Source organism: Rhopalosiphum maidis, chromosome 2, assembly GCF_003676215.2.
Source record: "Rhopalosiphum maidis isolate BTI-1 chromosome 2, ASM367621v3, whole genome shotgun sequence".
Lineage (NCBI taxonomy): Eukaryota > Metazoa > Arthropoda > Insecta > Hemiptera > Aphididae > Rhopalosiphum > Rhopalosiphum maidis.
In genome coordinates, this window is record NC_040878.1 from 66,868,973 (window position 1) to 66,895,897 (window position 26,925).

Consider the following 26,925-nt stretch of genomic DNA (forward strand, 5'->3'; position numbering starts at 1 on the left):
TTAATGGTCGTTACCAGTTATCTATATAGAACAAGACCGGTAGAAAAATAAAATAAGAAAAAGGTTTTTTTTCTGGTGTATTTTTTACTTTTATTTATTTTTTTCCTGGTCGAGTTACGACTTCAAGACAGAAAAAGCTAGTTTTATCGATACGAACTTTATATTTTTATTCTAACGATCTTTTTCAAATATAAGAGGTTTTGCTTTCTTTGCGACGTCGTGAGAAAGACAATCAATCAAAACACTAGAGATGTTTTAGGTCATAATTTTTTTATATATTTTTTTCAAGGGGAGCTCTACTGAAAGGGTACTTTTTGTGTACACCTAACGACAATTTATCTTCGATTATCGCCTGTTGACGTTTTTGTCACTTTTTACGAACACCATTATTTGAGAACATGAAACAAAAATAAAATATTGAATCAAAGTTAACTGATAATTTTGATTATAGTATATCCTAAATACATCTATGTTGTATAAGCATTAGTGTTTTGTCGTTTTTGAGGAATTTTGTTTTTATCAATTTGTCTATATTTGTAAATATTGGTACTTACCTATTTTTATTTCCCTTTTTCGTGTATTTTGTATTTGCTTCAAGGAAACGCGTCGTTTGCAGAGTAAATAAGACAAAATGTAGCTACGGCATGGAAAAGAATAAAATAAATATTTCCTGTGCCGTGATTTCGAAGAGAGATGAAAGTAAAAAGTTAAAGATTACGACGGCGGCGGATGGATAAAAATATGTCTGAGAAACTTTCTTAGCCACACATATATACTCGTGCAGGATATATACTTAAACTTGCTACTTTTATTTTATTTATTTTTTCCACCACCATGGGAATACCATGCGTTGACCGCGTTAACAGAAACAAGAAAAAAACATCTGGGAAAAAATCTGCCAGGAACGAATATAAAAATAAATAAAAAAGTTTTCGCTGTTCGGGTATATTGTAATATCTCGCGACGAGCACGCGGGAATATGTAGGTATACTATATAATATAATTTAATAATAAAATATTTTGTGATCTAAACCTCGTTAAATTCGTTCTTCCGGCAACAGCTCTATCGTGACACGTCCCTCCGATTGCGATCAAACACATTTTTCGGTAATCGTGTGCAACAGCAGCGTACCAGATCAGAAACCATCCTAGCGTCCGTACAACAATACTGCATACAGGGCATAAATACCCTTTGCGGCTCCCGGCGATCGTTTTCCTACGTCGAAAGTCCGATTGAATTTGTACCCAATGGGTTTCCATGATTACAGCCGTGGTAATGAACCCCAGTCACGTTTGATCCGCAGGCATTATCCCAGGACAACAATTCGTTTAGCCGAATATCGGCTGGGTCGATGCTTACGAGTGTCCAGATTTCTCTCTTGTTTCTTGGCATTTCTGCGAGGAGAAAAATAAAAGTTCCCGAAATCGGAAATATAATAAACCACACGATATTATATTACGATTTATAACTGGAAGTAGGTAGTATAATATCCTACGGAGCGGTCAATGAATGTTGCGTTTAAAAATGTGATCGGTAGTACAGTAATAATATATGTCGTGGATGATGTGGAATACTGTTTTCCGAATTTTGCATAGATATTCCATACAAGACTTATTTTAATCGTTAATATCGTAATAATTTAATGAAATTTATCAAGTACCTATAGGTAGGTAAATTTTCCTATTAAAAATATTTGTTTCGACTTTAATTTTATCTTCGTCATTTTTAAATCGATACCTACTTAGTTATTGAGCATTATTGTTTTATTAAATCTATATGTATGTCTGTTCCATTTTATATTCAATCTATAACATATTTCGTTTGTTTGTTACACACTGCGTAATCTTAATCATTTATTTATTGAAAAAAAAAACAATTTTTTATAAAATATTTAATGATTTGTCTGTACGTTTTATACATTTTACCTATATAAATCATTTTGAAATACAATGTATATTTTATCGAATTATTTTCATTTGTACAAAATGTAGATTTAATGGATTACAATATATTTACCATCCATTTGTAAATATTGAAATATGTAGTACTTTTTTATCAAGTGATTGTTTAGACTAGATCTGTGGAAATTTGCACTCCAAAACATTAAATTGAACTATCGTTCAATTCGATTTCATGGTGTTCACTGTAACGATGTCTGTATATTAGGTTGCAAATGGATTGTGTATGATATAAATGATAGTTTATATGTATCACATGTGTATGTATAAAAAACAAATTGATAATGTATAACAGAAATGGAGTAACTATTACTATTTATAAAATATTGTATTATAGTATAGTAATTCGATCAAATGTTATATTATGGTCATGTATATAATATAAAATCCTCGTGGATAGATAAGTTGTATGTTTTTGATAGTTTTCTTCAATCACATACTAGTTTTATTTGTATTTATACTATCAATAGTCAATTATATTTAATTAAATAATTACACGTATCTTTAGTATTCAATAAATCATTAATTGTCAAAATTTTAATAACATTTAGTTGAAATGTTAGTACAAAAAAAAATACATTATTATAATTTATAATATTAATTTTTATTATTTTTACATCATTAAATAATAGCATCATTTTATAAGTACCAATACTTAGTACCATTTATTTAAATACAATTATTTCTAATGATGTTTTTCTCAAAATTTGAATTTAATGTATCACAAGTAAAATCAAAAATTATTGTTCAATATTACAATTACCTACGTATATCATATTTTTTATTTATAGATTACGTTTTTACATCCATTTACACTAAAAATATAAGTACCTATTGACATTATAACACAGTTGATTCTAGAGCTCTAGTTAGTAGTCAACTTTTTGTTCTACCTACCCACCTTACAACTTTTATATAATATACTTATAACTTCAAGAATTATTATTAATTTTAATATTGTATAGACATACTAAACTACTCAAAATAAATCTACCATTTTTGGATTCTTTAACTTAATTATTTCACATAATCAGTATTATTTTAATAGAGGTTGTGATTCTGGGTAAATTAAGAGACTTGACACAAGTACCTACACATTTTCGTATCATATACTTATAAGAAAGGTAAAATTAAAAATATAAACTATTTTATTTTATTCATAAGCACAAAAAATTGTGTTCAACATCGTCACAATACGTTTTTAAACTGAACTCTGTTGTGATTTGTATCCAAAAAATGTTTTAATACACTTGTAAGTATACTAGTATCAATATTTTCACACTTAATCGTAAAATCTTGACTCAAGAACATATTCTCTTTGTGGTATCCATACATTATTATCTTTCTTTTTTTGTTAATAATTACTTTCTTTTTAACCATTGGCAAATTAATTATTGAAATATATATCTGGTTCTGGTACATAGTTTTAAATGTCATTATAATTTAAATTTCTTATTTTAGTTACAATTAATTTAAATTTTAATCATTTTTTCCGTAGACAAAATGCAAATCATTTGAGATGATTTGACTTATGCAAAATTATAATGTCAGTGAGATATTACTGTCAATGAAAAATGTTGTCTTAATATTCGCCTTGTGGTGATTACGTGTATGATTGAGCGCCTCTTTAGAGTTGCCAACGGATGACGGAAACGATGCCAACAAAAACGCCCAAGTTAATTTGCCATCCAAGTTTTTATTATTATTTTTGGGGGACGTCTCCAGCGGTTTATAAAAAAAACATAAAAAAAAAAAAAATACCGTGACTGACAAAATATGGCCGTCGATCCGTTTTGGCTGTCATCTAGACGGGTTTAATTGGTTCCTTGATCATAGGCATGCTCGGTGTTGTAAAAAAAAAAAATTGTCGTTTAAATCCAACGCAAAGACGGGTGTATTATATTATTGTGTACGTTTGTGTCGTTTATGTATTTGTTAAAAATAATATATGTCACCAATCGTAAATTATCATAATAGCCTAGCCGTATATTTGGTGCACGAATGGTGTGCATGTAAGTTACTCTATGATAATCGTTTGTTATAAGACTGTTTTCATATGCATATCGACTAGACCCGTGTAGTCTTTGGTCATTGGTTTAAAAGCAGTAAATAAAAATCGCTCAGGCAAATGGATCAAAATTCGTTGGGCTTTTAAAAGCTGGATAGGTCCAGTAGTGGCATTAAAAAAAAAAAAAAAAAACAGGTAAAAATTCCACTCCCAGTCGTACACTGTATAAAGTTACAACCGTTGCCGCCGTCTACCTATTATTTGGTTGTGCCTTTCAAAACGGAACGAAAGAAAAAGAACTTCAGCCCATCAGTTCTGTATTAGACATATATATATATATATAGGATAAAAAGAAGTCTACTCTAAAAATCAGCTTTACGGTCGGCCGGTTTTCTTAAGCCCGGCTTTGTACGGTATTGAGTAAGAGGACGTTGGGTAGGGAGGACTTAATTTCGAACGGACCGATTGTTGTCGCCTTTAAGCGTTTATAAAGCTTCGAATTTTTTTTTTATTTCTACTCTTCAGTGCTACAGTTTCCAACAGTCGACTTAACTTATCGTAAAAAAAAAAGTACAGTGAATTCAACATGCGTCGCACATGAGTTTAGTGTTGCCAATAGTAAATAAATTGAAGGGGGCCGAAGAGAATACCAAAGTAGACATTTTATTATCGATTAAGGTGTATGCTTTTTAGTATGGCGTAACGCTTTTTCTTCGCAGTGTTTAAATTTATCTGTTGCATCTGTTTTAATGTAAAATAATGACCAACTCCTTAGATAACTAAGATAACTTTGTATGTAAGTATAATATTGAATTATATGGTTTAGTAATTGTGTAAAATTGAACGTCACATTTCTACATTTCTATTTTATATTAATAACTATATTGAGAAGATACATCAACTAATTTGTACTTGTAAGTTTCTACATACATCTATGTCATGAGTTACCTGGTTTCGTTATTCCCCCGCAGCGATTTTATTCAACTATAATGTATTATAGTATAAAAAATATATTATAGTTGCATTATCTGATACAGCGTGACATAAACATAATCATAATATGTCTTGGAAAATTAAACGAGTTGTACGTAATGATTTATATTAAAATTTTAACGAAATGCGTTCCGTAAAAGTTTATCAATTTATTATACAAGCGTACAGCAAAAGTTGTTTTCGATTAAATGTAATATCTACGTGTATCGCATATTGTTATGTATATACTAGTTTATCCTATCTAAACTGTATAATATAATACTGCAATATGTAATATGTATATGTATATGCATATGCATATATTGTGTATTGTATATTGTATGTATGTATATTGTATTCTTTGAATAATATATTAGTCTAAAAACTTTTTATCGTAGTATCCGTATAGAGGAGGAACTGTAATATAATTGATACTTACTGTTTATACGAATAAAACATTTAAAACTTTCCAAATGATTAAATAAGTATTCAACTTACTGGTTATTGTGTTATATCATATTGTATTCGCTATCAATACAGCAATAACTCTGAATTTTAGAATTATATTTAATCTAAAGAAAAATTTTAAAAATATGACATGACATTTAAGAACTCAGTTTGGTAAATAATCACGAGATTATTTTTTAATGTTTATTCATTTTATAATACGTATTTTATGCGCAACTAAAAGAGTTACAGTAAATAATCACGTTGATGAGGCATTTTAGTGAGAAAAACTTGTGAATATTGTATATTTTGTAGCATAGGTATGCTGATAATATTATGCGTCTTATTCTTATACCTTGACACTCGCCGCGCTCGGAAAGTCTTCCGGAAACAGGCAACTGGGACCGGATATGCAGAGGCTTGCAAATATTATATTGTACGTTTATTGAATTCTATAGATTCGCTTCACTAAAATCATTCGTCGCATTGCACAACGTCACTTTTCACGCATACGGTTTGAGATAGACTTGCTGCCTATAAACGTGAAAAGAATGACTACTGCGTCGACCGAACCGCGTTTTCCTCTGACTGGTTAACCAGTGACGTAAAAATCATTGCGTTTACCCACTCGCAAGAAACGCAAACTATATACCTAGTCAACTAATTTCTATGACCGTGGTATACACATATAATTATATCCATATGAGGTATATTCGACAACCGGTATCCGTGGTAATCCTTTATCGTTGATCGATCTGAAGAAGACGCGCTCAAATAGTCTTAATATAATAATATTATAATTTAGCGGCGTTTTTATTGCCGTTTAATTCTCAGCCAAACCTCTTTATCTGTCGTCCGCTATAGCACGTATTAATTTCGGTGCAAATGATGTCTGATATGTCGCCCGTAATATTGTCCACGTGGTGTGGTTCGAGATCGTTTATATTATGTATTGAACATTGTACCTACAAGTGCTTGTGCGTGTCGTAATTACCAACAATTATTCCAGACGATGCGTAATAATTGTTTACTATGCAATAAATATGTACATTAAAAAATCGAAATGATATAGTGCACAATACTTAATTCGATATTGAACATCGACGGTAGGCGCATATCAAACATAAAATATCGACCGGGCTAAAGTTGGTGAATAGAATACTGCGCGGGTCGCACGAAAAATATATATAAATCTGGAGTCAAACTGGTTAAATCAAACTTATTTGATATTATTCAAATTAGTAATTTGTTTTTAATATCTGTGATAAAATCTAACAATTCTTTTCTATTTCGAAAAAAAAATCGTACTATGGACAAAGCTAAGTAACCTTATAGTAATCTGAATCATCTAATAGGAGATTTGTTAATGAAAATAATTTCTCACATTAACAAGTACAACTAAAAAACGTATATATTTAATAAAAAAATATATATAGAACAGAGTTATTGCTGGTAAAGTACATAATACGTCATTTTATACCATAATAATTTTATATTGTATCTCTCTAACATAGTTATGATACAAAATACAAATCGTATTTATTTTTTTCTTAATTTTCTAATGATTCTTGTAGCTGTGGACAGTCAAAAAAATCGATGGCGGTGCATTTGACATTTCTGGTCTACGGTGCACTGCCGATGCCGTCGCCAAAAGATTATCTCTATTTTCAGTCGTGCAACATCGTTTGAAATCGAATTACGATCTAAAAACAGACATTTTGGCTAAAACTCTTATTTTTGAGTGTTAACAATAACCAATATGCATAACGATTAATTGATTTTATATAAATCTAACATCTAATTGAAATAAAATTGTTGCCAACTAATATTTATGAATCTTATTGTTGCCAACAAAGGATTACGCGCGTAAATTGATTAGGTCTGAAACTCTTAACATTAGTATAGATAAGTAATATAATATACTAAAGCACAACGTTATATTTTCACGAAGATCGTGAGCTTTATGATTTAACACCGTGTTTAAAAGTAATAATATCACAATAAATTAGTATTCATAATTTACCACGTTTTTCGAAAAGTTCAGCACGCACGCATTTTGTACCAAAATACATTTGTTTTATACTGATATATAAATATATATACCTAATATAATATACATTAATATATATGTGCGTATACATATAATTTGACCCTTAAACAATTTACATGTTGGTCACGTACAACTTTTAGCTCCAAACAATAAGGCCAATAATAACGGGGAAGGATTTTTTTTTTTTTGGTAGCTCAACTGTCATAAAACGATGAAATGGATTATAATGTCAGCAGTTGACTTTTTACCGATACGGCAGAAATCCTTTTGACATTTTCAGCCTCTGTTTTTTTTTTTAACACAAACTAGGTCATGTTTTAACGATCGCAGAATGTAAAGTTTAATATTTTTCGTTTCAGGGTACGCACAGAAAGAGAAGGGGGTGCTTGGTGTCCAAAAGAGCCGGTCACTAGGGAACCCACTGAATGGCTTGAAGTCAATTTACACGTGGTAAGAGTGATCACGTCTGTGGAGACTCAAGGCAGGTTTGGCAATGGACAAGGTCAAGAGTTCACTGAAGCGTTTCTGATTGACTACTGGAGACCAAAGCTTGGAAAATGGGTCCGATACAGAAACATCACTGGACACGAGGTAAATAAAAATAATATACTACATTACAAATTAAGCAAAATTATACGCGTTTAGTTATTACACATGTGTATCTATAAATAAAATAATAAATATTATATTTTTAAATTTAAGTCGGTAAACATCTTTAAATGAATGATAAAAATCATATTAATCTAAGGCATTGTTTTAAAAATAAAATATTAAAAAAAAAATTATTTACTTGTATTATTTTTTTATTATTTTTTAAGAATTTAATATAATAATATTATACTCATTATACTCTTTGTATTCATTTTAGGTATATTATATTATAATGTATAGTATTACATTTAATATATATGCATTGTGAATTACAATCGTTTATTAATTGTGTTATGGCGTAGTGTTTTATTATGTCTTAAATTGTAATATAAATTAAAATAATAATTAAGTATTCTATAATTTTAAAAGTTATCTTTTTGCTTTGAAAAAAAATCAAATCGATTCTTTGAGATTATAGAACCCCAATAATATTTTATAAATTTATATTAATGAGATTCGATACTTTATTTATTTTAATTTTGTTTCGATTTTATATGCCTACTTAATAATTCTATAAAGATGTTATGCTGGTTGAGTAATCACAGCAGTTCGAAGATTGATAAAAACTTCATTATGGTCATTTTTTTTTTTCATCGATTATCAGTATTCCATGTTGTCATAAATTAGGTATTATTGCATTGGTTAGTTTAACTAGACTAAATCAGTATGATCGTATTGGTTTACTAGATATTTAAATATAATTAATACAATCGTATTAACTTTTTCTTTAAAATTTAAGAATTATAATCCAATTTCTAAATACTAAACCTGATAACATAATGTTTATAGTATCGATTGGCAATTATCGCAGACGATAGAATATATTTTTTTACTCAGCTAAAATTTTTATTTAGATTTTGTTTTTTTAGTAAGTAGGTGTATATTGCATAAAACAAGCCAAATTACTGTTTTAAAAATTAATAACAATTAGTGGTCAAAGTGTTGTAAAAAATAAGATTCTATAATAATATTACCCTTTTAGGTACAGTTTTCGTCTAAGTACGTCTTTCCAGACTTAAATATTATTTATCAATGTAATTAAAATAATGTCTGACATTAAACGCTGATTCACAATGAAACTTAACGGAGCTGTTGATTTTAGAGGCCATTATCTTTTGAAATATAGCACGAAAACAATATAAAAATCTCCCCTGAAACAACTCAACCGTGGGCTTTTTTTATACATATAACAAAAGACGTTATAAACTATACATCCTTCCCTGTGCTATATAGTCACAATAAGTATACAAAGTTTATGTAACGGTAAGGTTTTTTCTCTTCTATAATATTTCCGAGCTATTGCAGCATTACCGAGTTAATATCCCTATACATTTTAAATATATATACATAAGTCTTACAATAGATATACTAAACAAACAATGATAAAGAATGTCCTCAAACAATATTGAATAAACCCTACAGACTAATATAACATTATGAATAATTTAAAAGAATCCCCCGATATGATATTTATTATATTTATTTATTCGTTGTAGGTCGTTAATGCGACGGTTAAGTGTGTGTATTATATTATTTACCTAAATACACTACATAACGTATATACTATATCACATAATATAACCTATATAATATGTATATATTTATATAGGTATTGACATATACGTATTTCACCGTCAAGTGATTTCTCGAGGGAAATTCATTTTAGTGGGTCTAATTTGATTATATCCTTCGCGATTAATTAACGGACCTTATTAATCGAGTATTTTCGAAAATTAAACATACCCCTCGCACTCCAACCCAACAAACATTTTTGCATCAGAATATTTAACAGCAACCAATTTGAATATTATACATAATATTTATGTACCACTATGTATGTATATATGTGTACACTATAATATAATATGACAGCATTCTGTATTTATTATAAATTAAAATGCACCCTACGAGATGACCCATACGATCACTCCAATTTATTTTAGTGTACAGATTATAACCACTACGTCGAGAACTAAGGATAGAGTGGTATTTACTCGGAACTACTCTATACGCTCGTATTATGTGCATATTATTATTTAAAAACTTGTAATCGTTTATCATATTCTTACGGTCAGTGTAAAAATATATTTTTTTTTCATAAATATTAAACTTAAACTACACTAATAAGTAAAAATGAATACATCAAAAATTCCAAAAGAAATAGAATAATAGATTATCAAATATATATTTATAATTTTTTTTTATTTAAATAATTATGCATAATGTAAATATCATATTATATAATAACAATTACATTTTTTTTCAAGTAATGAAATAAAAACTTTTTTTGTTACGTCAAAGTATGAGAATATACAACTAATATTAAATTTCGTCGATATTACTCGTTAAACACTTTTACTTTGTGATTTCAGACAGTTATTCATACTCAAAGTGCTTTGAAAGGTTAAATATTAAATTTTTTCTACTCTTATGCATATATATATAGTTTTTAGGGGGTACATCGTACATGATTAAATATTGTTTAATTAATGTTTCCTTTTTTGTAATTAATTTGTTTTTATACTTACCTCTTATATTTTTTTTATTTTAATTACAAATAGTACAATGCCTAAATTGTCATTACAAACATATGTAATACGTTAAAAAACGTAGTTGGGTTGTAATTATACATTTTAAGTGCATATTTCGATTGCGTTTTTATTAAAACAACCACGTCATTTGAGGACATAAAAATTGAATGCTCTGTTTTGCAGACTTACATTACACGGATTCACTTTACGCACGGTAAAAAGGAAAACGCATAAATGTTTTAACCAAAAGTTTATGTGTCAGTATGTTTTCTTATTAATAATACAATATAAATTGTATAAATGGTAGTGGAAATCACACATTTTAACTTCTTAAGTGTTATTATTATAATTTTCAAAAATCAAATTAAACAATTTACATTGTAAAACAACTCATCTTGAAGAATTTAAAATTATTATATTTTGATTCTATAATTTTTGTATTTTTGAAGAACAATACTTTACTAGGCACAACAGAATCTGATTAATTAAAGTTCTATTATAAATACCTACAACAACAATATCTTCGCAATATAAACAAAGTACTAAATTCTAATCTCCAATTTAATTATAATATTTTGTCACGATTAACATTTGATTTACTCTTATTTTATATCTATCTAATATTATGCCACATCATGCTTTAATCAGTGCAGCTCTTCTCGTTGACCCGCACCTCACGATTTATACAAAGGTGGTGTTATGAATGTGTGCATGCAGGATGTGATCGGGAGATGTTTTAATTTGCGTATCCAGATCGGATAGATAGGTATAATAGATACTCAAAATGTAAATATAAGATGGAAACCCGTCGTACATATAACTAGGGAACGGTTCTAAAAATAAAATTCAGCGTTTCGCCTTATGACGTGTGGGCGAGCGGGGGCGGCATGTGTAAATGATTGAGTAGGTATTCATAATCGCAACTTTTGTGCGTGCGTGAATACGCCTGTCGATCAATAGATATAATATATTAATATGATATACTTCGCCAACTACACACATACACACACACGCATCACACACATGAGTACGCGCGGCACACGCTTGATCATTACATCGTACTTTGTATAATAGTTGTAGTGGTAGTAAGTAGAATGATAAAGTAGTACAATACAAGTGTATCGTCGTCGGGTTAAAGAGATCAACGAAATCATTACTCTTGTAAGTGTGTGTGTGTGTGTGTGTGTGTGTGGTCGCCGCACGGGCTCTCGTCAATATGTATAGACTCGCTGGTATCATTATAATATAATATGTGTATATAATCTTAGCCCCCCCCCTAGTATTCTTTTCTGATCGAGTGAATCGCTTTAATATAATTTATATTTTTTTTTTCGTACTTCCCTCCGACACGACACAACGGCTAACAACCTTTCGCAGAGATTAATGACACGGGACCGCCACTGCCGCATATATCTATATAATATAATGCTCATTGCACACTCTCGTAACCCGTCGCCGCCGTGGTGTCTACGCGCACAGTGCAGTATTTCACTATTTGTTTATTCGTAAACAGCACATGTAGGTAAGATTATTTCTGCCACAGAATCCTAATCCACAAGCCGTATGATGGCGTATGGAATTGGGGGAGAATAAGGAAGGAGTAGCAAGTGCAGGGAGGCCTATACCAATATGGAAGATTCTGTATACGGACGTGTAGGATGCTGCACGTGATCTGTCCGAAAATAATTTGCTATTTTTTTAACTTGGTTTTCTTCGCAATTTTATCTGTGCTCCGAGGGAGAGGTGGAGAAGTTTAATAACACGCAACTCATAGCACGTTACCGGTGAATCGAATAAAACGGGCTGTTAAAGGGCGGTGTGTTAAACCCGCGGGAACACGGCTATTATAATATATATATATATGAACAATGCTGCGAAGAAAAAAACAAATATGGAATTACACAGATTATTATTATTGCGATTGTTTTGTTGTCGTTAGTGTTTTGTACGTATAACGATTAAAACAATGTCTAATTATCATAATGGAATTTGTAAGCTCTTGTTCTATTGTTTTTTCATTAAACGCAACAAGTTTTTTTTTCAATGTTTCTCGTAATTACGTCATATATAATTTTTCGAGTCCGATTCAAAGCAAATTTTCAATACCGAATTTTTTCGTCCATCTTACAAAATTTATGTTTGCCATGTTCATTTTTTTTTTATCTCCCTAATATATATATATATATATACAAACTTTAACGAATAATTTTATTATTTATTACTCAGAAATGGCGTGTTTCATTTTTTTTAATTGTTTAATTAAAATAGTTATATTTTATTATAATAATGGATTTTTAGTAAGCATTTAACAAAATAAAAACAAAAAAATAAGTTTATTTTGATTTATTTTTTTAATAACGCTCCATGATTTTTTTTCTTTTTCCATTATTCATTTAATACATTTCTTTCTTGCGATATTATTATTATTTTCTTTTTCGTTGATATAATGACAAACACCGTTGCTTGTATAATAACAAACAGAAACATTAATGGATTTTTCCCCTTGCAATATTTTTCAATAATATATTGCAATGATTTAACATTTTGTACAAAAATAATATCGCTTGTGTTTTCAATGAAATCGTAATTAATGTTTAGACGAAAAAATACGTAAAATAATTAAATACTCAAAGAGGCGTACCTTTTTATTTTGTTCACATTCAGCAATGTGATTAATTAAACTTCAAGTAAACTTTCCTTTTTCCCGAGTTGTAAGTTATTAATATTTCCCTTCGTGTTTGTATTTGCGTGGATGCACGGTTTTCCTCTTGAAACTTTCATGTTTCTTTTTTTATATTTAATATTTTTTAAGTTCAACTTTTCAAGTAGGTACAAACCATTATTTATAACGAGGCCGGTAAGTAAATAAGAGGAAAAACATAGTAAAGTTTATTATTATACTGCCAACGATTTCGCTAGGTTGATAAGCTAACAATTATTGCGCGCTGTACGTGTGTATCATTAGCCATTTCTCGTGTATCGTATATCTATAAGCTACAGTTAAAATATGAATAAATTACAAAACTCCGAGTGTAGGATACATGCAACGTGAAAAAATATAATACTAACATTTTATAATGATTTTTTTTCACCTTCTAGAAACAATTATGTTAATCCTCATATGTACGCTCTATGTACGCGTATACACGTAGGAAGTCGCTCAGTTTTTGTTGTGCGATGCGTACATGAAAAGATATTCAAAAATTCAAAATCATTATTTTGTACTGAAAAATATCACAAAATCACATTTTCTTTTTACAATATACCTATATATGTTGAGTTTATCGGATTGTTTTTAAATATAAACTACATCATGCGTATACAAATGTTGGCGTGATATAGAAATCAGAACGGTATTACAACGCCCTTATTGTTTCGCAACCTGTAAAAAGCGTAAAACACAACAACTATCAAGGTAATTAACAATGATTATTTTAATTAAAAATTATAATTATAAGTCGTTCCGGTGGTTATACTCGCGTGTATCTAAAACACGCTAACTCCGATCTAGTGATAAGCGTAAAATAAAGAAACCAACATAGGTAGATATGAAATGCTACATATAGATGTTATATTATTTCTCATGAATTATATAGTTTGCACAGTATTTTGAATCTGTAAGTCTAGTAATATTATTTAATCAAAAACGTTTTAATTATATCGATTATTAATTTGAGTAATTTTATATAATATATTATGTTATAATGAAATGAAATGAAAATGTTTAGTTCAGCGTTATGGAGAACATCCCCCCTCCAGTCTTTTTTTGAATTTCTTTGCTCATCTCAGTTTTAAACGTTCATGCGTATACATAAATAAACATATTATAAAAATATGAAAACATACATTTTTTAACAATTTATTTTCCGAACAACTGAAAAAGTGTAAGAAAAATATTATCTGTTATGCTACTTTGGTGTTAAGTATTTTTAAATGCACAAAAATCAACTTGTGTAATGTGTGTTAGTATGGACATGACATGAATGAGATATCTAGATAAATGACATGATGTGAGTACCATATTAATTGAATGCGCAGTGTTTTGCTCGTCCTTACGACAAATTACCGGCCATTCGATTGTAGCCTTTCGTTGGAATAGAGTTTAACATATTAGATATTATTATACTAAGTACAATACTATACTGTGCCTCGCCTTACCTGTAAATATGGATTTAAGCGACCTTTAATACGATGGGCTTAACAAGGTATACCTATACCCGAAGGCATGTTAGCAAAATATTCTATGTATTATTTATTTTAGGTATACACATTTCGGATGACGATGATGTGTACCGCGTACACATTATATCGTTATTGTACGTAATTTATTATATTGTTTATACTACAGGAAACGACGAATGACTGCCGACTACGAATGAACCGTGTGGCTGTGTTTGCGTACAAAACGTCGAAGCGACGAATATTATGTTACATATTATATTTAAAATATTTCCCATTATGAAATCTACCCGATAAACACTATATTTATAATATTATTATAAATTTTTCGATATTCCTCTCATCCAGGTCACGCATTGATGAAACGTTGTTGTTAATTTATTATGTTTATTATGTTAAAGGTGTTATGCATCTTATCCTATGTTAATTATTATTATATAATCGATCGTATCTCCAGTGCCGTATATACAATTAAATATTATACTATTATCTCAATCCGATAGGTACGAGAACATGAGTATATATATATATATAATTGAGTGTTCTATTACACACACACAATTCATTCGTTTGTTTCTCTATATAGTCGCGGGCAATTTATTCGAACCCACTCGTTTACCCCCGACCGATTAGAAGTATAGTGTTATTATTATTTGGCGCGTGATCGGCAGCCGGTAAGCAAAACGAAATATTATTATTTGCTCGCAATATAAATATCATAACGATAGGTGTATAATATCATCGTATATAACACAAACATACCTATATATTCGCAGATTGCAGTACGGTGGGTTCGCTGACGGTCGTTGTGTGGTTTGGCATCGTCGTAAAAATATATATATATATTACGCCTATCGCGTTTCGTATGTATACAGAATATTATTATCATATGGTATTTATACACATTTCACCATATGACCGTAAAAATACCATAATGTTATACATATATATAATTAAATACGTAATATATGTAATTGTATATATTATAAACGTATAGGTACCCACTGTATGCACAGAGCTTTCAAATACCGATTTTCCAATTATCGTAGATTTGATTTTTGATTTTAATGAGTTTTACCTTACAGCTATACGGAATAAATCGCGTACACAACGCAAACACATATTCGAATATAACTATATTATGACATATATATATATATATATATATTATATCACCTAGTTGCCTGCATATACGTTGTATAATATATAAGTAACGTCATCATAATATTCATAGTTATTATTATATATTTTATACAAGCACACATCGGCATAAGCAACTGTAAAAAACATCGATTCGTCGACAACCTTAATTAATTCTGACCCTCGGGACGTTTCGTACTCATACTTAATGAAGAGTGTAAAAATCTATGTTGTTAAAATTATGTATAGTCTGTTGTTGTTCACCTTATTTTCATTCTTAGTGCAAATACACAATAATATGCAATATTTTATCATGATACACGAGGTAGTTTCGGGCTATTAACTATTATTTTAATAACGAATAATATAATATTATCGGTACGCTGTGCTTTATTATAGTGTTATAAATGTATAATAATACACGATTTTAAACGTTCATTTTTAACCTGTAATCATCGTTTAACAATACGGTATCGTCATGGTTATTATTTATTTTTTTAATATTGTACATTTCATATATTATCATGTTTAGAATATCTCGTTTACGCCAAAAAATTAAAATTCAAAATACGTCGAAATTCGATTCTGTCTTTTCCATTAGCGGTGAAACGCATAAAATAATAATATTTCGATTAAATTATTTGATAGTGCTGTGTTGTCAAGCGAACAAGAATAAATAAATTCCTAAGAAAAAAAAATCTAGAAAACTAATGGACTCGCTATTTAGCTGTGCGAAATTAAAATAATATATACATTATAATCAGTTATTTTTAAAAATAAGATTGTATCGAATCGTAATAATTCTTACTACTAATATTTTTAAATACCATCGTCGACGATGCAGTATTCAGAAACAAAAGGCTCATTTTACAATACATGCACAATATTTGTTTATCGATAGCTCGAGGCATCTTCTTAAAAAAAAAATTATATTATAATATTTGTATAGGGACGATTTAGTAATAATGCGAATATTGATATGACTGTTTAACCATAACTTTAATAAATACTTTTTTTCGTGTATGAAATCTATGCCGTTATAATTATGTATAGCAATGTTAGCTACTAAAGTGGAGATGCATTCAAAGTGTATTTTTAGGGATTTTTTTTCTCTTAAACAGAACCGTGATATTTTATATTTGTAGATCTCGTATAAAACTACCCTGCAATTTCTATGCATGTGATTACATAGAATCGAGAATCTGAATATTTATATTACTCGTATCTACCGTACGTTTAATAAAACTCTGTATGTGGCGCATATTATGTATTAACTCGTTAAAAGTTGCATGCGTCCCTCGCCCCTCCTGCCGCTAGCCAACATGTCTTCGAGATACGTGCTTGTTATTATTAAATTACCTGACCCCTATAATAGTCGAGTTCAACACAATATATTCATTATTTATTTTCGGCTTTTCATCCCAATTAAAACGCTCAAAGACTAAAGAGAGAGAGAGAGATGAACATCGTGAGAACGTCACGACCTTATAGCTGCTCTCCGCGTCACCGCGTCCACAAGTATAAAACATGCTGCCCCGCACTCGCTGATGTTTACACGGACACTGCTAGGATCAAATTTCGACCATCTTCTCTGGACCACAAAAGGATTTTTTCGTCGTCCCTTGCAAACTATGTTCTTCAAGATAAAAAAATAATATTATTAATTTAATATACCATCATCGATTCGAATTGTAATGAAATTTGGTTAGGAAAAACAAAAAACGACGTGCTTACCTGTTATGTAATACGTTTTTTTAATATTTTAGTTGTATTTTTCTATAACTTTCTAATTACTTTAATCTTGACTAAAAAATGGTTAAAAACGTATAAAACAAATACCATTTTTGTATGATAAAGTTATCGAAATGACTGGCGCAATTACATGTACCTACATCTTTTTTTTATTTCTAAACCTATCTTGGGACCAAATTTTACCAGCATTTACAAAACAAATAACCTAAGTTATACATTATTAAAAAAATATTTTAAAAAAAAGATCGCTTTTCTTCTCAGGGATTAGCTTTTGACCACCGGAGTTTACCCTCATACATATATATATATATATATATGTACATATCTATGATACGGCCTGCGGCCGAGAAGACGTCGCAAACCTCGAACGTCTGCGAACGACGGATACTGCAGCCGCCACCGCACATACGGTTATATTATATATATATATACATATTAAGCGAGCCCCTGGCTTCTAAATCATGCGAGCAACATCTGGTGACGAGGAAACTCTCTCCAGGCTAATTTTATCGTGTTTTATTGCCGCGCGCTGTGTTTCCCGTTCCGCACGCATATTGAAGAGAGATCGGTCCATGCCACGAGAATGATTCATAAAGCCCAGTAATCATTATTATTATTATTATTATGGTTTGGCAGGGTGGTGGTGCAGGGTGTGAGAAGACGAGAACTTCAGAACGAACACAGGGATAAGGCGTATGGCTGTAGTCGGCATATATATCTACTGCCGTATAGCTGCGGTGTCGAGCTTTTGCTACCAGCGAACGGTTGTACATTATGATATTTTATGTAATAAATCACTGTAGCGAAATACAAAACTGTGTGTAACAGATGTACTCTCGTTTAATAAACAATCCGCCGTCGCCGCTGTTGTTGTCGTCGCGGATTGTACGCACATTACACACGTAACAAAACATATTATTAATATAGCGTATGTCTGCGTAGTATATTATATTATTATTTACATAGTGTCATGCATACGTCATAATAATATAGTAAAGTAATATAATAATAATAATAATAATAATAATCTCGTCGAGCAGCCTGCAGGATGACACAAACAATAGTTATGCTTATAATAGTACCAATATGCATAAGTTTATGACATTATAAATGACCAAAGAAAATATCGAAAATATTATTATTATTATTATTTCGTAAAAGACGAAAATAAGACTAGGATCGCAATTCTTCTCGAAAAAATACTCATTAATGTGTGTACTGTATATGTAATTATACATATACTATATATAGGTCAAAATTCGATCATGCGAGACGCCCTGGAGTATATACTTATGATATATAGTACTGTCGCTTGCTAAAATATGTATACATATATATATATATTAGGTTCAGTAGAACACGCGCGCGCGATACCTACTCGAGTGAAATGTGTCTATTGTGAGTACGTATTGTCCCGTCGCCTAGAGGTCTGTGTGTACATATACGGAGTTCAAAAGAAGAAAAAACTCGTTTCGACTTCTTTTTAGACACACTTCGGGACGTCTATACGGCTAGCATACACACTACACACCATTTATTATATACATTATATATTCTTATATACGCGAGGACAACTACAAACAATCCCGAAAGTGTGAAACGCGTTTTTTATTCCGTATATTATTTACACGCGAATGTTTGAGCTAAATACGTTTTTGTATTTCGATCGTGAATTTTAATAATAATTCTGTATTATAATATATAATAATATGATAAGTAGAATCGTTTATTGCAAAACTATAGCTGTATAATGGCGGTCGAAGTTTGGTGATTTATTTTTATGCGTGTCTAGTTAAAAAAATAAACAATATAATTACAGTAATGAAATCATTTGCATGCGTGGATATTACAAGCAGGAACAATATAACGGACTGTTAGAATCATCGTTTGTAAAAAGATGTAACGGTTTATAGTATGTTTTGACGATGATAAATAACAATTATTTAGTATTTATTTATAAAATATTATATCGTTTGTTTTTAATACTGGTTTACGTTAAATCTCCATGCAGTTATTATCATAAATTCTTAGCCGTGTAATTTAGTTATGGCGAAAACATTCTCACCAATAATTATTTTCGCCCGAAATATTTTGTGAAAATAATATTCCATACGCAGAATAATATTCCTAGTTAAGAAAGAGTATAATTTATATTATAAATTCTTATAGACGTATAATCAGCGGTCGAGTCGATCATAATATAAACGAGTTAAAGTCATGTTGTTAGTCAATATTTTACATGCCTACGCTATAATAATTGATATTGGTCGGTGTACAATAACAAACACGGGGTCCGACGTTACTCTTCGTCGGACCAACAAAAATAATCACGTTCGAGAAAAATATGGGTTCCAAACGCGCAATTATTGATTATGGCGAGTAATCATTTCCCGTGCGGTCGTCTACGATCAATCTCAGAGGTACAATCGCCGCGTGTTTCACATCTATGTATGTTTTACAACACCTCAGTTGAACGGAGACCCAAAAGCCGATATTAAATATATAATATTATTATAGTGTTCTGTAATTTTGTATAGAAAACCTCCCCTATACGTAAACATTAATATGATTCCGATACGTGCGTATTTTCTATTTATCTTGGCGTATTGAGCTTTATTTTTCGATTTCATATCAACCACGATTTCGACACAATGTTCACTATATTCGATTTATCGTAAACCGCCGTGTGAATGATATAGGTATCGACTAGATTTGTAGTACTATTACCCAAACGTTAAACAAGAATGTTATTTGATATTACAGACTATAGTGAACGCTATTTTTCTCGCTCACCGGATTGTTCGATTTGGGTTTACACCCACTTACTGGAAGTCATTATAATATACGGTTGTGATTTAACGTAATTTGTATTATTTACAGATACTGATCGGCAACATCAACACGTACTTAGAACACAAACAAGAACTGAATCCTCCGATTTGGGCGTCGAAAATTAGATTCTTGCCGCACAGCTACCACACCCGACAGGTGTGCATGCGAGTCGAGCTCTACGGATGCCCGTGGACAGGTTAGTAGAGTTAATATATTGTTGTTCTCGAATAAATTGTTCGTGCGAAGGACATTTTTAATTTTCATTATTATCCAAATTTATAATAACCCGTGTATATTGTGTACAGATGGCATTCTTAGTTACTCGATGCCGCAAGGTGATAAACGCAGCCCGGAATGGGAGTTCTATGATTCCACGTACGACGGATATTGGGACGACGAATTGCAAAGAGGTCTTGGACAACTGACCGATGGCAAAGTTGGTCAAGATAATTTTAGAATGGGATACTATGACACCGAAAGAGGTACATATTGTTTTTTTACATGATAATTACAAAAAATACCAAAATAGGAGAATAAGTAGAAATAAGATAAAAATAAAAAATAAGTAAAGCTATTTAATATTAATCTATTAGATATGGTGATATTATAAATTATTTTTTGTTACCAACACAATATCTTATTTTGTTTTAACGTAGTATGTGGAATACTCGATATAAGAGATAATACTGTAATAGAAAATAATATCATCTATAACCTATATTATATACTTGAAAAATAAACCAAAGTAAAAATCAATATCCCATGTATATTTTATTGTATAAATCAATAATATTGTATTTACTTACTATATTATTATATAGTTAAACAGTAAACAAAAACGTATTCCTGTATACACCGTACATCTAAAAATGTTTATAGATGTTTCTATTCAGTCCAATGATAAAACAATTTTTTTATAATATTATATATAAAATATCCTAGTTTTAAAACAAAATGTATTTAATATTTATACATAAATATTTCGCAGTTTATCGTTTGGCGTTTGACATTGCACCATAGTTCAAACTAATGTATAATAAACTACTTACTCGCCCATACTATATACCAAGTTTTCAAACCTAAATATATTCATGGGACAAGTTTTTTCGAAGTCAGTGTAAATATTCCATAAACCACAATCGTTATGTTCGTTGCGTATTTCTAGTTTTCATGAATAATTCAATAAAAGCTTTTTTCGTATAGGAAAAGAGAGACAACCACTTACTCTAGATCTGCGTGGTAGAAATAGTTTTTTATTCCAATTTTTTTCAACAATGCCCGTGTCCACTATACAATCTAATGGACCGTGGTAAACGATCACTTTATTTTCAAATTATATGAGAGGGTAAAACGTTGATTTTTTCCGATTCATATACTCAGACGATTTGGCTAATCGCAACAATGTTATGTATTTACCGCCCATTCTCTATCAACCTTATTCCATATAATATTTCATATTTTTTTTCATTCAAAAAATGTTGGCATTATTTTGATCTATACACCAAAATATTATACGTAATAAATATTATTATTTATAAAAGTTAGGTACTTATTTTTGTTTATCACAATACGTTTTCTGTGTAACGTACTAACGTCATATTGGAATATTTACATAGAACTATAGAAGTATCAAAATATTCAGTACAATATATCAATATTTAACAATATGATTATCGGTATGATTATAATTTTATTTAGCTAATTTTTAATTTGATTAATCGATTTGTGTTATATTATTAATATTAATGTTGCATACATTTCTAATAGATACAACTCTTTCAGGTCAAGGATGGGTTGGTTGGAGAAATGATACGAGGAATGGTCAAGCGATCGAGATCAAATTTGAATTCGACAAGGTCCGAGAGTTCACCGGGGTTCATATATATTGTAACAATCAATTTCAAAAAGAAGTACAGGTAAAAGTCCTCCATATTCATAAAATAATTTAAGAACGGTCTTACTGTTGATCTTTATTCGGGCACCTATACTCCAGTGTTGTATGAAACGATAATTTATTCTTTCTTAAGAACGCTGTATTTGCTGACATCTAATCGAACCCATTAAAAAGCGCCCACAGTGGTAACACAATTATAACTCGACGTTGTCTAACCCCAAAGTGGAAACGAATTCAAAAATCCGATTATAAACTCACAATCTCCCCGGAGATGGTTGTTGTCTGTATATATACTATATACTACGCAAAAGGTGATGGGGAGAGAGTTAAATCTGCAAACGAATGCAAATTGCGTCTCGAAATTATTAATAATGATAATAATGACATGACGAAATTATATTAGAAAACCCAGTAGTAGGTCTCAGGGATGATGTCGACGACGACTGCTGGGTCTCTTCTCTCACGTCTAATATAACGATATGACGAAAACGGGGCTATAAACAGATTAAAGTTATGTATTTCGAAAATTCGACGTGTTCACAGTGTGTATTGAAACATCGGAAGACCATCAGTCGCGAGAAATTAAAGGCGTACCTTATGCCGTTCATCAATAAAAGGGATGTTATTAAGGGAGATTTGCGTGAAAAATCTATATAACTATAGGTGATACTTATGTATATACATAATATATATTTGTTATATGTATATAAATTCGTTCGTGTAATATGTTTATGGACCAAGGGTGACCAAAGTGCGGTTCTCGTAGTAGTAACAAAAAAATAAATTAACATTATTTTATAATTTGACATTTTTTATTTCAATACTTAAACATGTTATCAATATTACACAAGCATTTTTGTAAATATTAGAATTACGATTTTATAATATACATTTACTCAACATCTTAAGCATCGTAGCAATTTTATACGACTATTTTCATATTAAACAGCGTAGATCAATTGTAAATATTATACAAGCCTTCGTAAATTTTACTGCAAATCCGAATAATCTAATCTAATTTATGATAATGACCACTTCGTCGTGATAAATCTTTGATTTTTCGAGGCACTTACCGCGTGGCTCGCGAAGTTTTCCCATTTTTGGTCACCCCTGATTAACCCGTACGCTGTACACCTATACCATTATGTTTGTGCGCGCTGGGGATGGGCCAATCGTAGACGCATTATTGTTATATTGAGCTGTTTTACAAGGGGATTTTACGATAATTAACAGATAACAATCTATGTTAGCGTATTCTCTTGCACCACGTCCTGCACGTGTTACGCCGAGACTATTGTTTGGCCGTATAGAAACACGGAACACACACGTGACCATTCGCACATTGACCTTTAAAAATGTAATTTTTTTCGAACTCATTAAGCCGTACCTATATTAAAATTTAGAACAACTTAAATAATATATTTTTTCAACGCTCCAATCGTTTCCCTACTACAACAAGCCCGAATGCTGCAATCGATTAACGGATATAATCGGTTTGCCCATTTTGGAGAGTTCAAATCATGCTCGTGCAATGACAAAATAGGAAATACTACGATCGCATTAACTATATAATCTGTAGATGAAAAACAGTTTGCCTAATCACCGCTACGATTTTCAGGTACAAGCGGTCTAAATCAATGACATCGTTATTGTATTGCAAAAACGGCAAATCCGTCTCAATTAATTTATTAATTTTAAATGTAGCCGTAGAAACGTATATTATCAATTTAATTACATCCGTATTAATAACTACTATACATTTTACACGAGTATCGTAGGGTCGTTGCCAACTATAATATACCAAGAGTTGTATACATATCTCATAAACTAGTTTTAACATTTCCCATTCCCGCTGCTTAAAAACGACTTAAACAAGTCGCAAAAGTTTTTTGTGCCTCTAATTGCGTTATTCATTCTCCGTTACAAATCTGAAAACTTTTATGGGCTATTGGCCAAGGCAAACTTCGCGCTTTCTAGAATCCTGTACACCACTGTCCTAATGTCTGAGTTTTTTTTTCTTGAAAACTAATTTCTTAAAACTTTCTGGGAGTATTATTGGCTTTTTTCGCATTACACGTAATTTAATCAACAGCGTTTGTAATCTTAAAGTGCTCCTTAAAATTAGACACACCCTATTACAGTGTTTTATCTTACTCTATCACTTTCGATTAGTGATGCTAGGTTCTTTAATTTCCCATCTGCACACCGAAATGAGTTTTAGCACATTACACACATACCGAATCGTCAAACCTTATCATGCGTACATACTGTGTTTCAAGTTTGATAAAACAACGCAATTGCTGTCACATCAACATGCCTGCACGGTGTTATATTAACATCAGAATATTACAAGGCCCAATCGAAGTGTGCAGCGTCGTAATAATATTCTGCGATAAACATACAACACAATGAAATCCCGTCGAGACCAAAAACTTCTTAATCCCGTTATACCTACTCCCATCATTGCCGCGTTCCTGTAATCATTAACTATTAGATTTTGATCGACATACTATATATTCACTTATCGATGTAATATAATAATATGTATAATGTGCACAAAGGTACGTATGTGATGTTTTATTTTAAAATATCATATATTTGTGAACTCGTAAGTTTAGTAATTGTATAATATATAGATATGATGTATTTAATCAAAAAAACCACGCGTATTTATGAAATTTATACATACCAAACACCTACCGAAAAACTGGCGTTAATATCGTTGTTGTCTTGCTGGCAAGGAGGTAGAAAAAGGGTGCAGATCGATTTGTAAAACAAAACGTTAAATATTTATACTGCTGAGGATATTATTCCCGACAAAAGGAATTTCGAGTACACCAATGATTTACGTATTATTTTAACAGTATTTTAACCGACGGCACGTGGACGCTATACTAAATCTTCCAGCGATGTGTTGACACTGCGTCCGCCAGTAATGAAGATTCATGTGGTACATTAACTAAGACCGTCCTACAAGATATTTTGATACGAGAATAAAACCTACTGCCATAGACTATTAGCATGTACGGGGCCAAAACACGCAATAAATCACTGTATGCTCGAGGTCCCGATATACATAATACACAGACAATACGCCGTAATAGCCGTTGGCGTGGTGATGTGTATATATTGTCACATTTCTATACTATAGTCACAGGTTATTGATTGGTGTGGTTGGCGACGGAACGCGAAATATATATTTTCTAGTTTGGAGATAGTCTCGTCTTATATAAAAACGAAAGAAAAATCGGTATTCCCTGTAGACGTGCACAACTGCGTTGGTGTTCTAACTGTTCTTACACACGCACACCAGCACTGAATAAAAGTGTTGTTAACTCAAAATTGACTTACAATCTACAAACATTTGTAGAATAAAACCATAGAAGGTTTATTTATTTATTTACTTTTTTTTTATGGGAGAGCGACTCATCGTTGACGGTTATATACTTTTCCGTTTATATAGTTATTGAGTTGTATACAGAGATCTTAATAAAAACTTTGAATTTCAGGTGTTCTCCGAAGCGAGCATTTTATTCAGCGTAGGAGGAAAAGTTTACTCGTCGGAACCGTTGACATACACGTACATGGAAGACAGAATATTTGAATCGTCCAGGAATGTCAGCATCAAATTGCACAGGAGAGTCGGTCGTTTCATTAAACTTAGACTGTCTTTTGCCGCCAAGTGGATTATGATCAGCGAAATAACATTCGATTCTGGTAAATATAAATAACATATTTTAATATACATACAGAGTACGACCACTTCAGTTACTTAAATAATACAATACACACAATACATATCAACTGTCGACGGCGACGTTCAAATACGCACATAGTTTATTTTATTTGTATACCTAATAATAATTTATCATTAAACTCAATGCAATTTTTAATTAATTATAACAATCAGAAAAGTAAGTTACTAGGTTGATTTCTCGATTGCAAAATCAAATGGGGGTCGTCTCGCTATAATACATATATGTGACTTTTTATACTTTGTCTATATTTAAACGCATGGTTTCATGAACTCTGGTATTTTTAACACCTATTAAAGTGAACCATTATTATTATATGGTCGACGATTCATACTCATATATCACTACTCCATCACATTTCAAAGCACAGGATTGATGTGGTCTGTGACTTTTTTAATCCCGGTGAATTTTTGTATTCTGGATTTTACTTGCTCTCCGCTTTTAATCAAATAATATATAATATGGTGAATATGCCAGGTCGGCGTACCAGAAATAACTCGAGTGTGTTAATCGAAAGCATCCGACTGAAAACATGCTTATTTATACCTGCACGAGTACGTCCTTTCCCTACCCAAAATGCACCTTCCCCGCTATCTTGTGCATTCCGCGTGCAAACAGTGCACTGTATTTTATTTTACGAAAAAAAAAAATCAGCAATATATACTCGCGTCTTGTACGACCCTCATACATGCATTTTATAGTGTATATATTTTTTAAGTGAGATGAATATGCATATATTATAAAGGTAATATAAA

General features: G+C 30.9%; 1 protein-coding gene across 1 annotated transcript in view; it reads left to right on the forward strand.

The window, feature by feature from the left end:
- LOC113554379 (discoidin domain-containing receptor tyrosine kinase B-like) overlaps positions 1-26,925 on the forward strand; it is a 55,527-nt gene that overhangs the window by 16,020 nt on the left and 12,582 nt on the right. Inside the window, exons 3-7 of the mRNA XM_026958196.1 lie at positions 7,796-8,027; positions 20,570-20,717; positions 20,827-21,003; positions 22,304-22,437; positions 25,925-26,132. Coding sequence (XP_026813997.1) covers positions 7,796-8,027; positions 20,570-20,717; positions 20,827-21,003; positions 22,304-22,437; positions 25,925-26,132 — 899 coding nt within the window. The remainder of the gene's footprint in view (positions 1-7,795; positions 8,028-20,569; positions 20,718-20,826; positions 21,004-22,303; positions 22,438-25,924; positions 26,133-26,925) is intronic.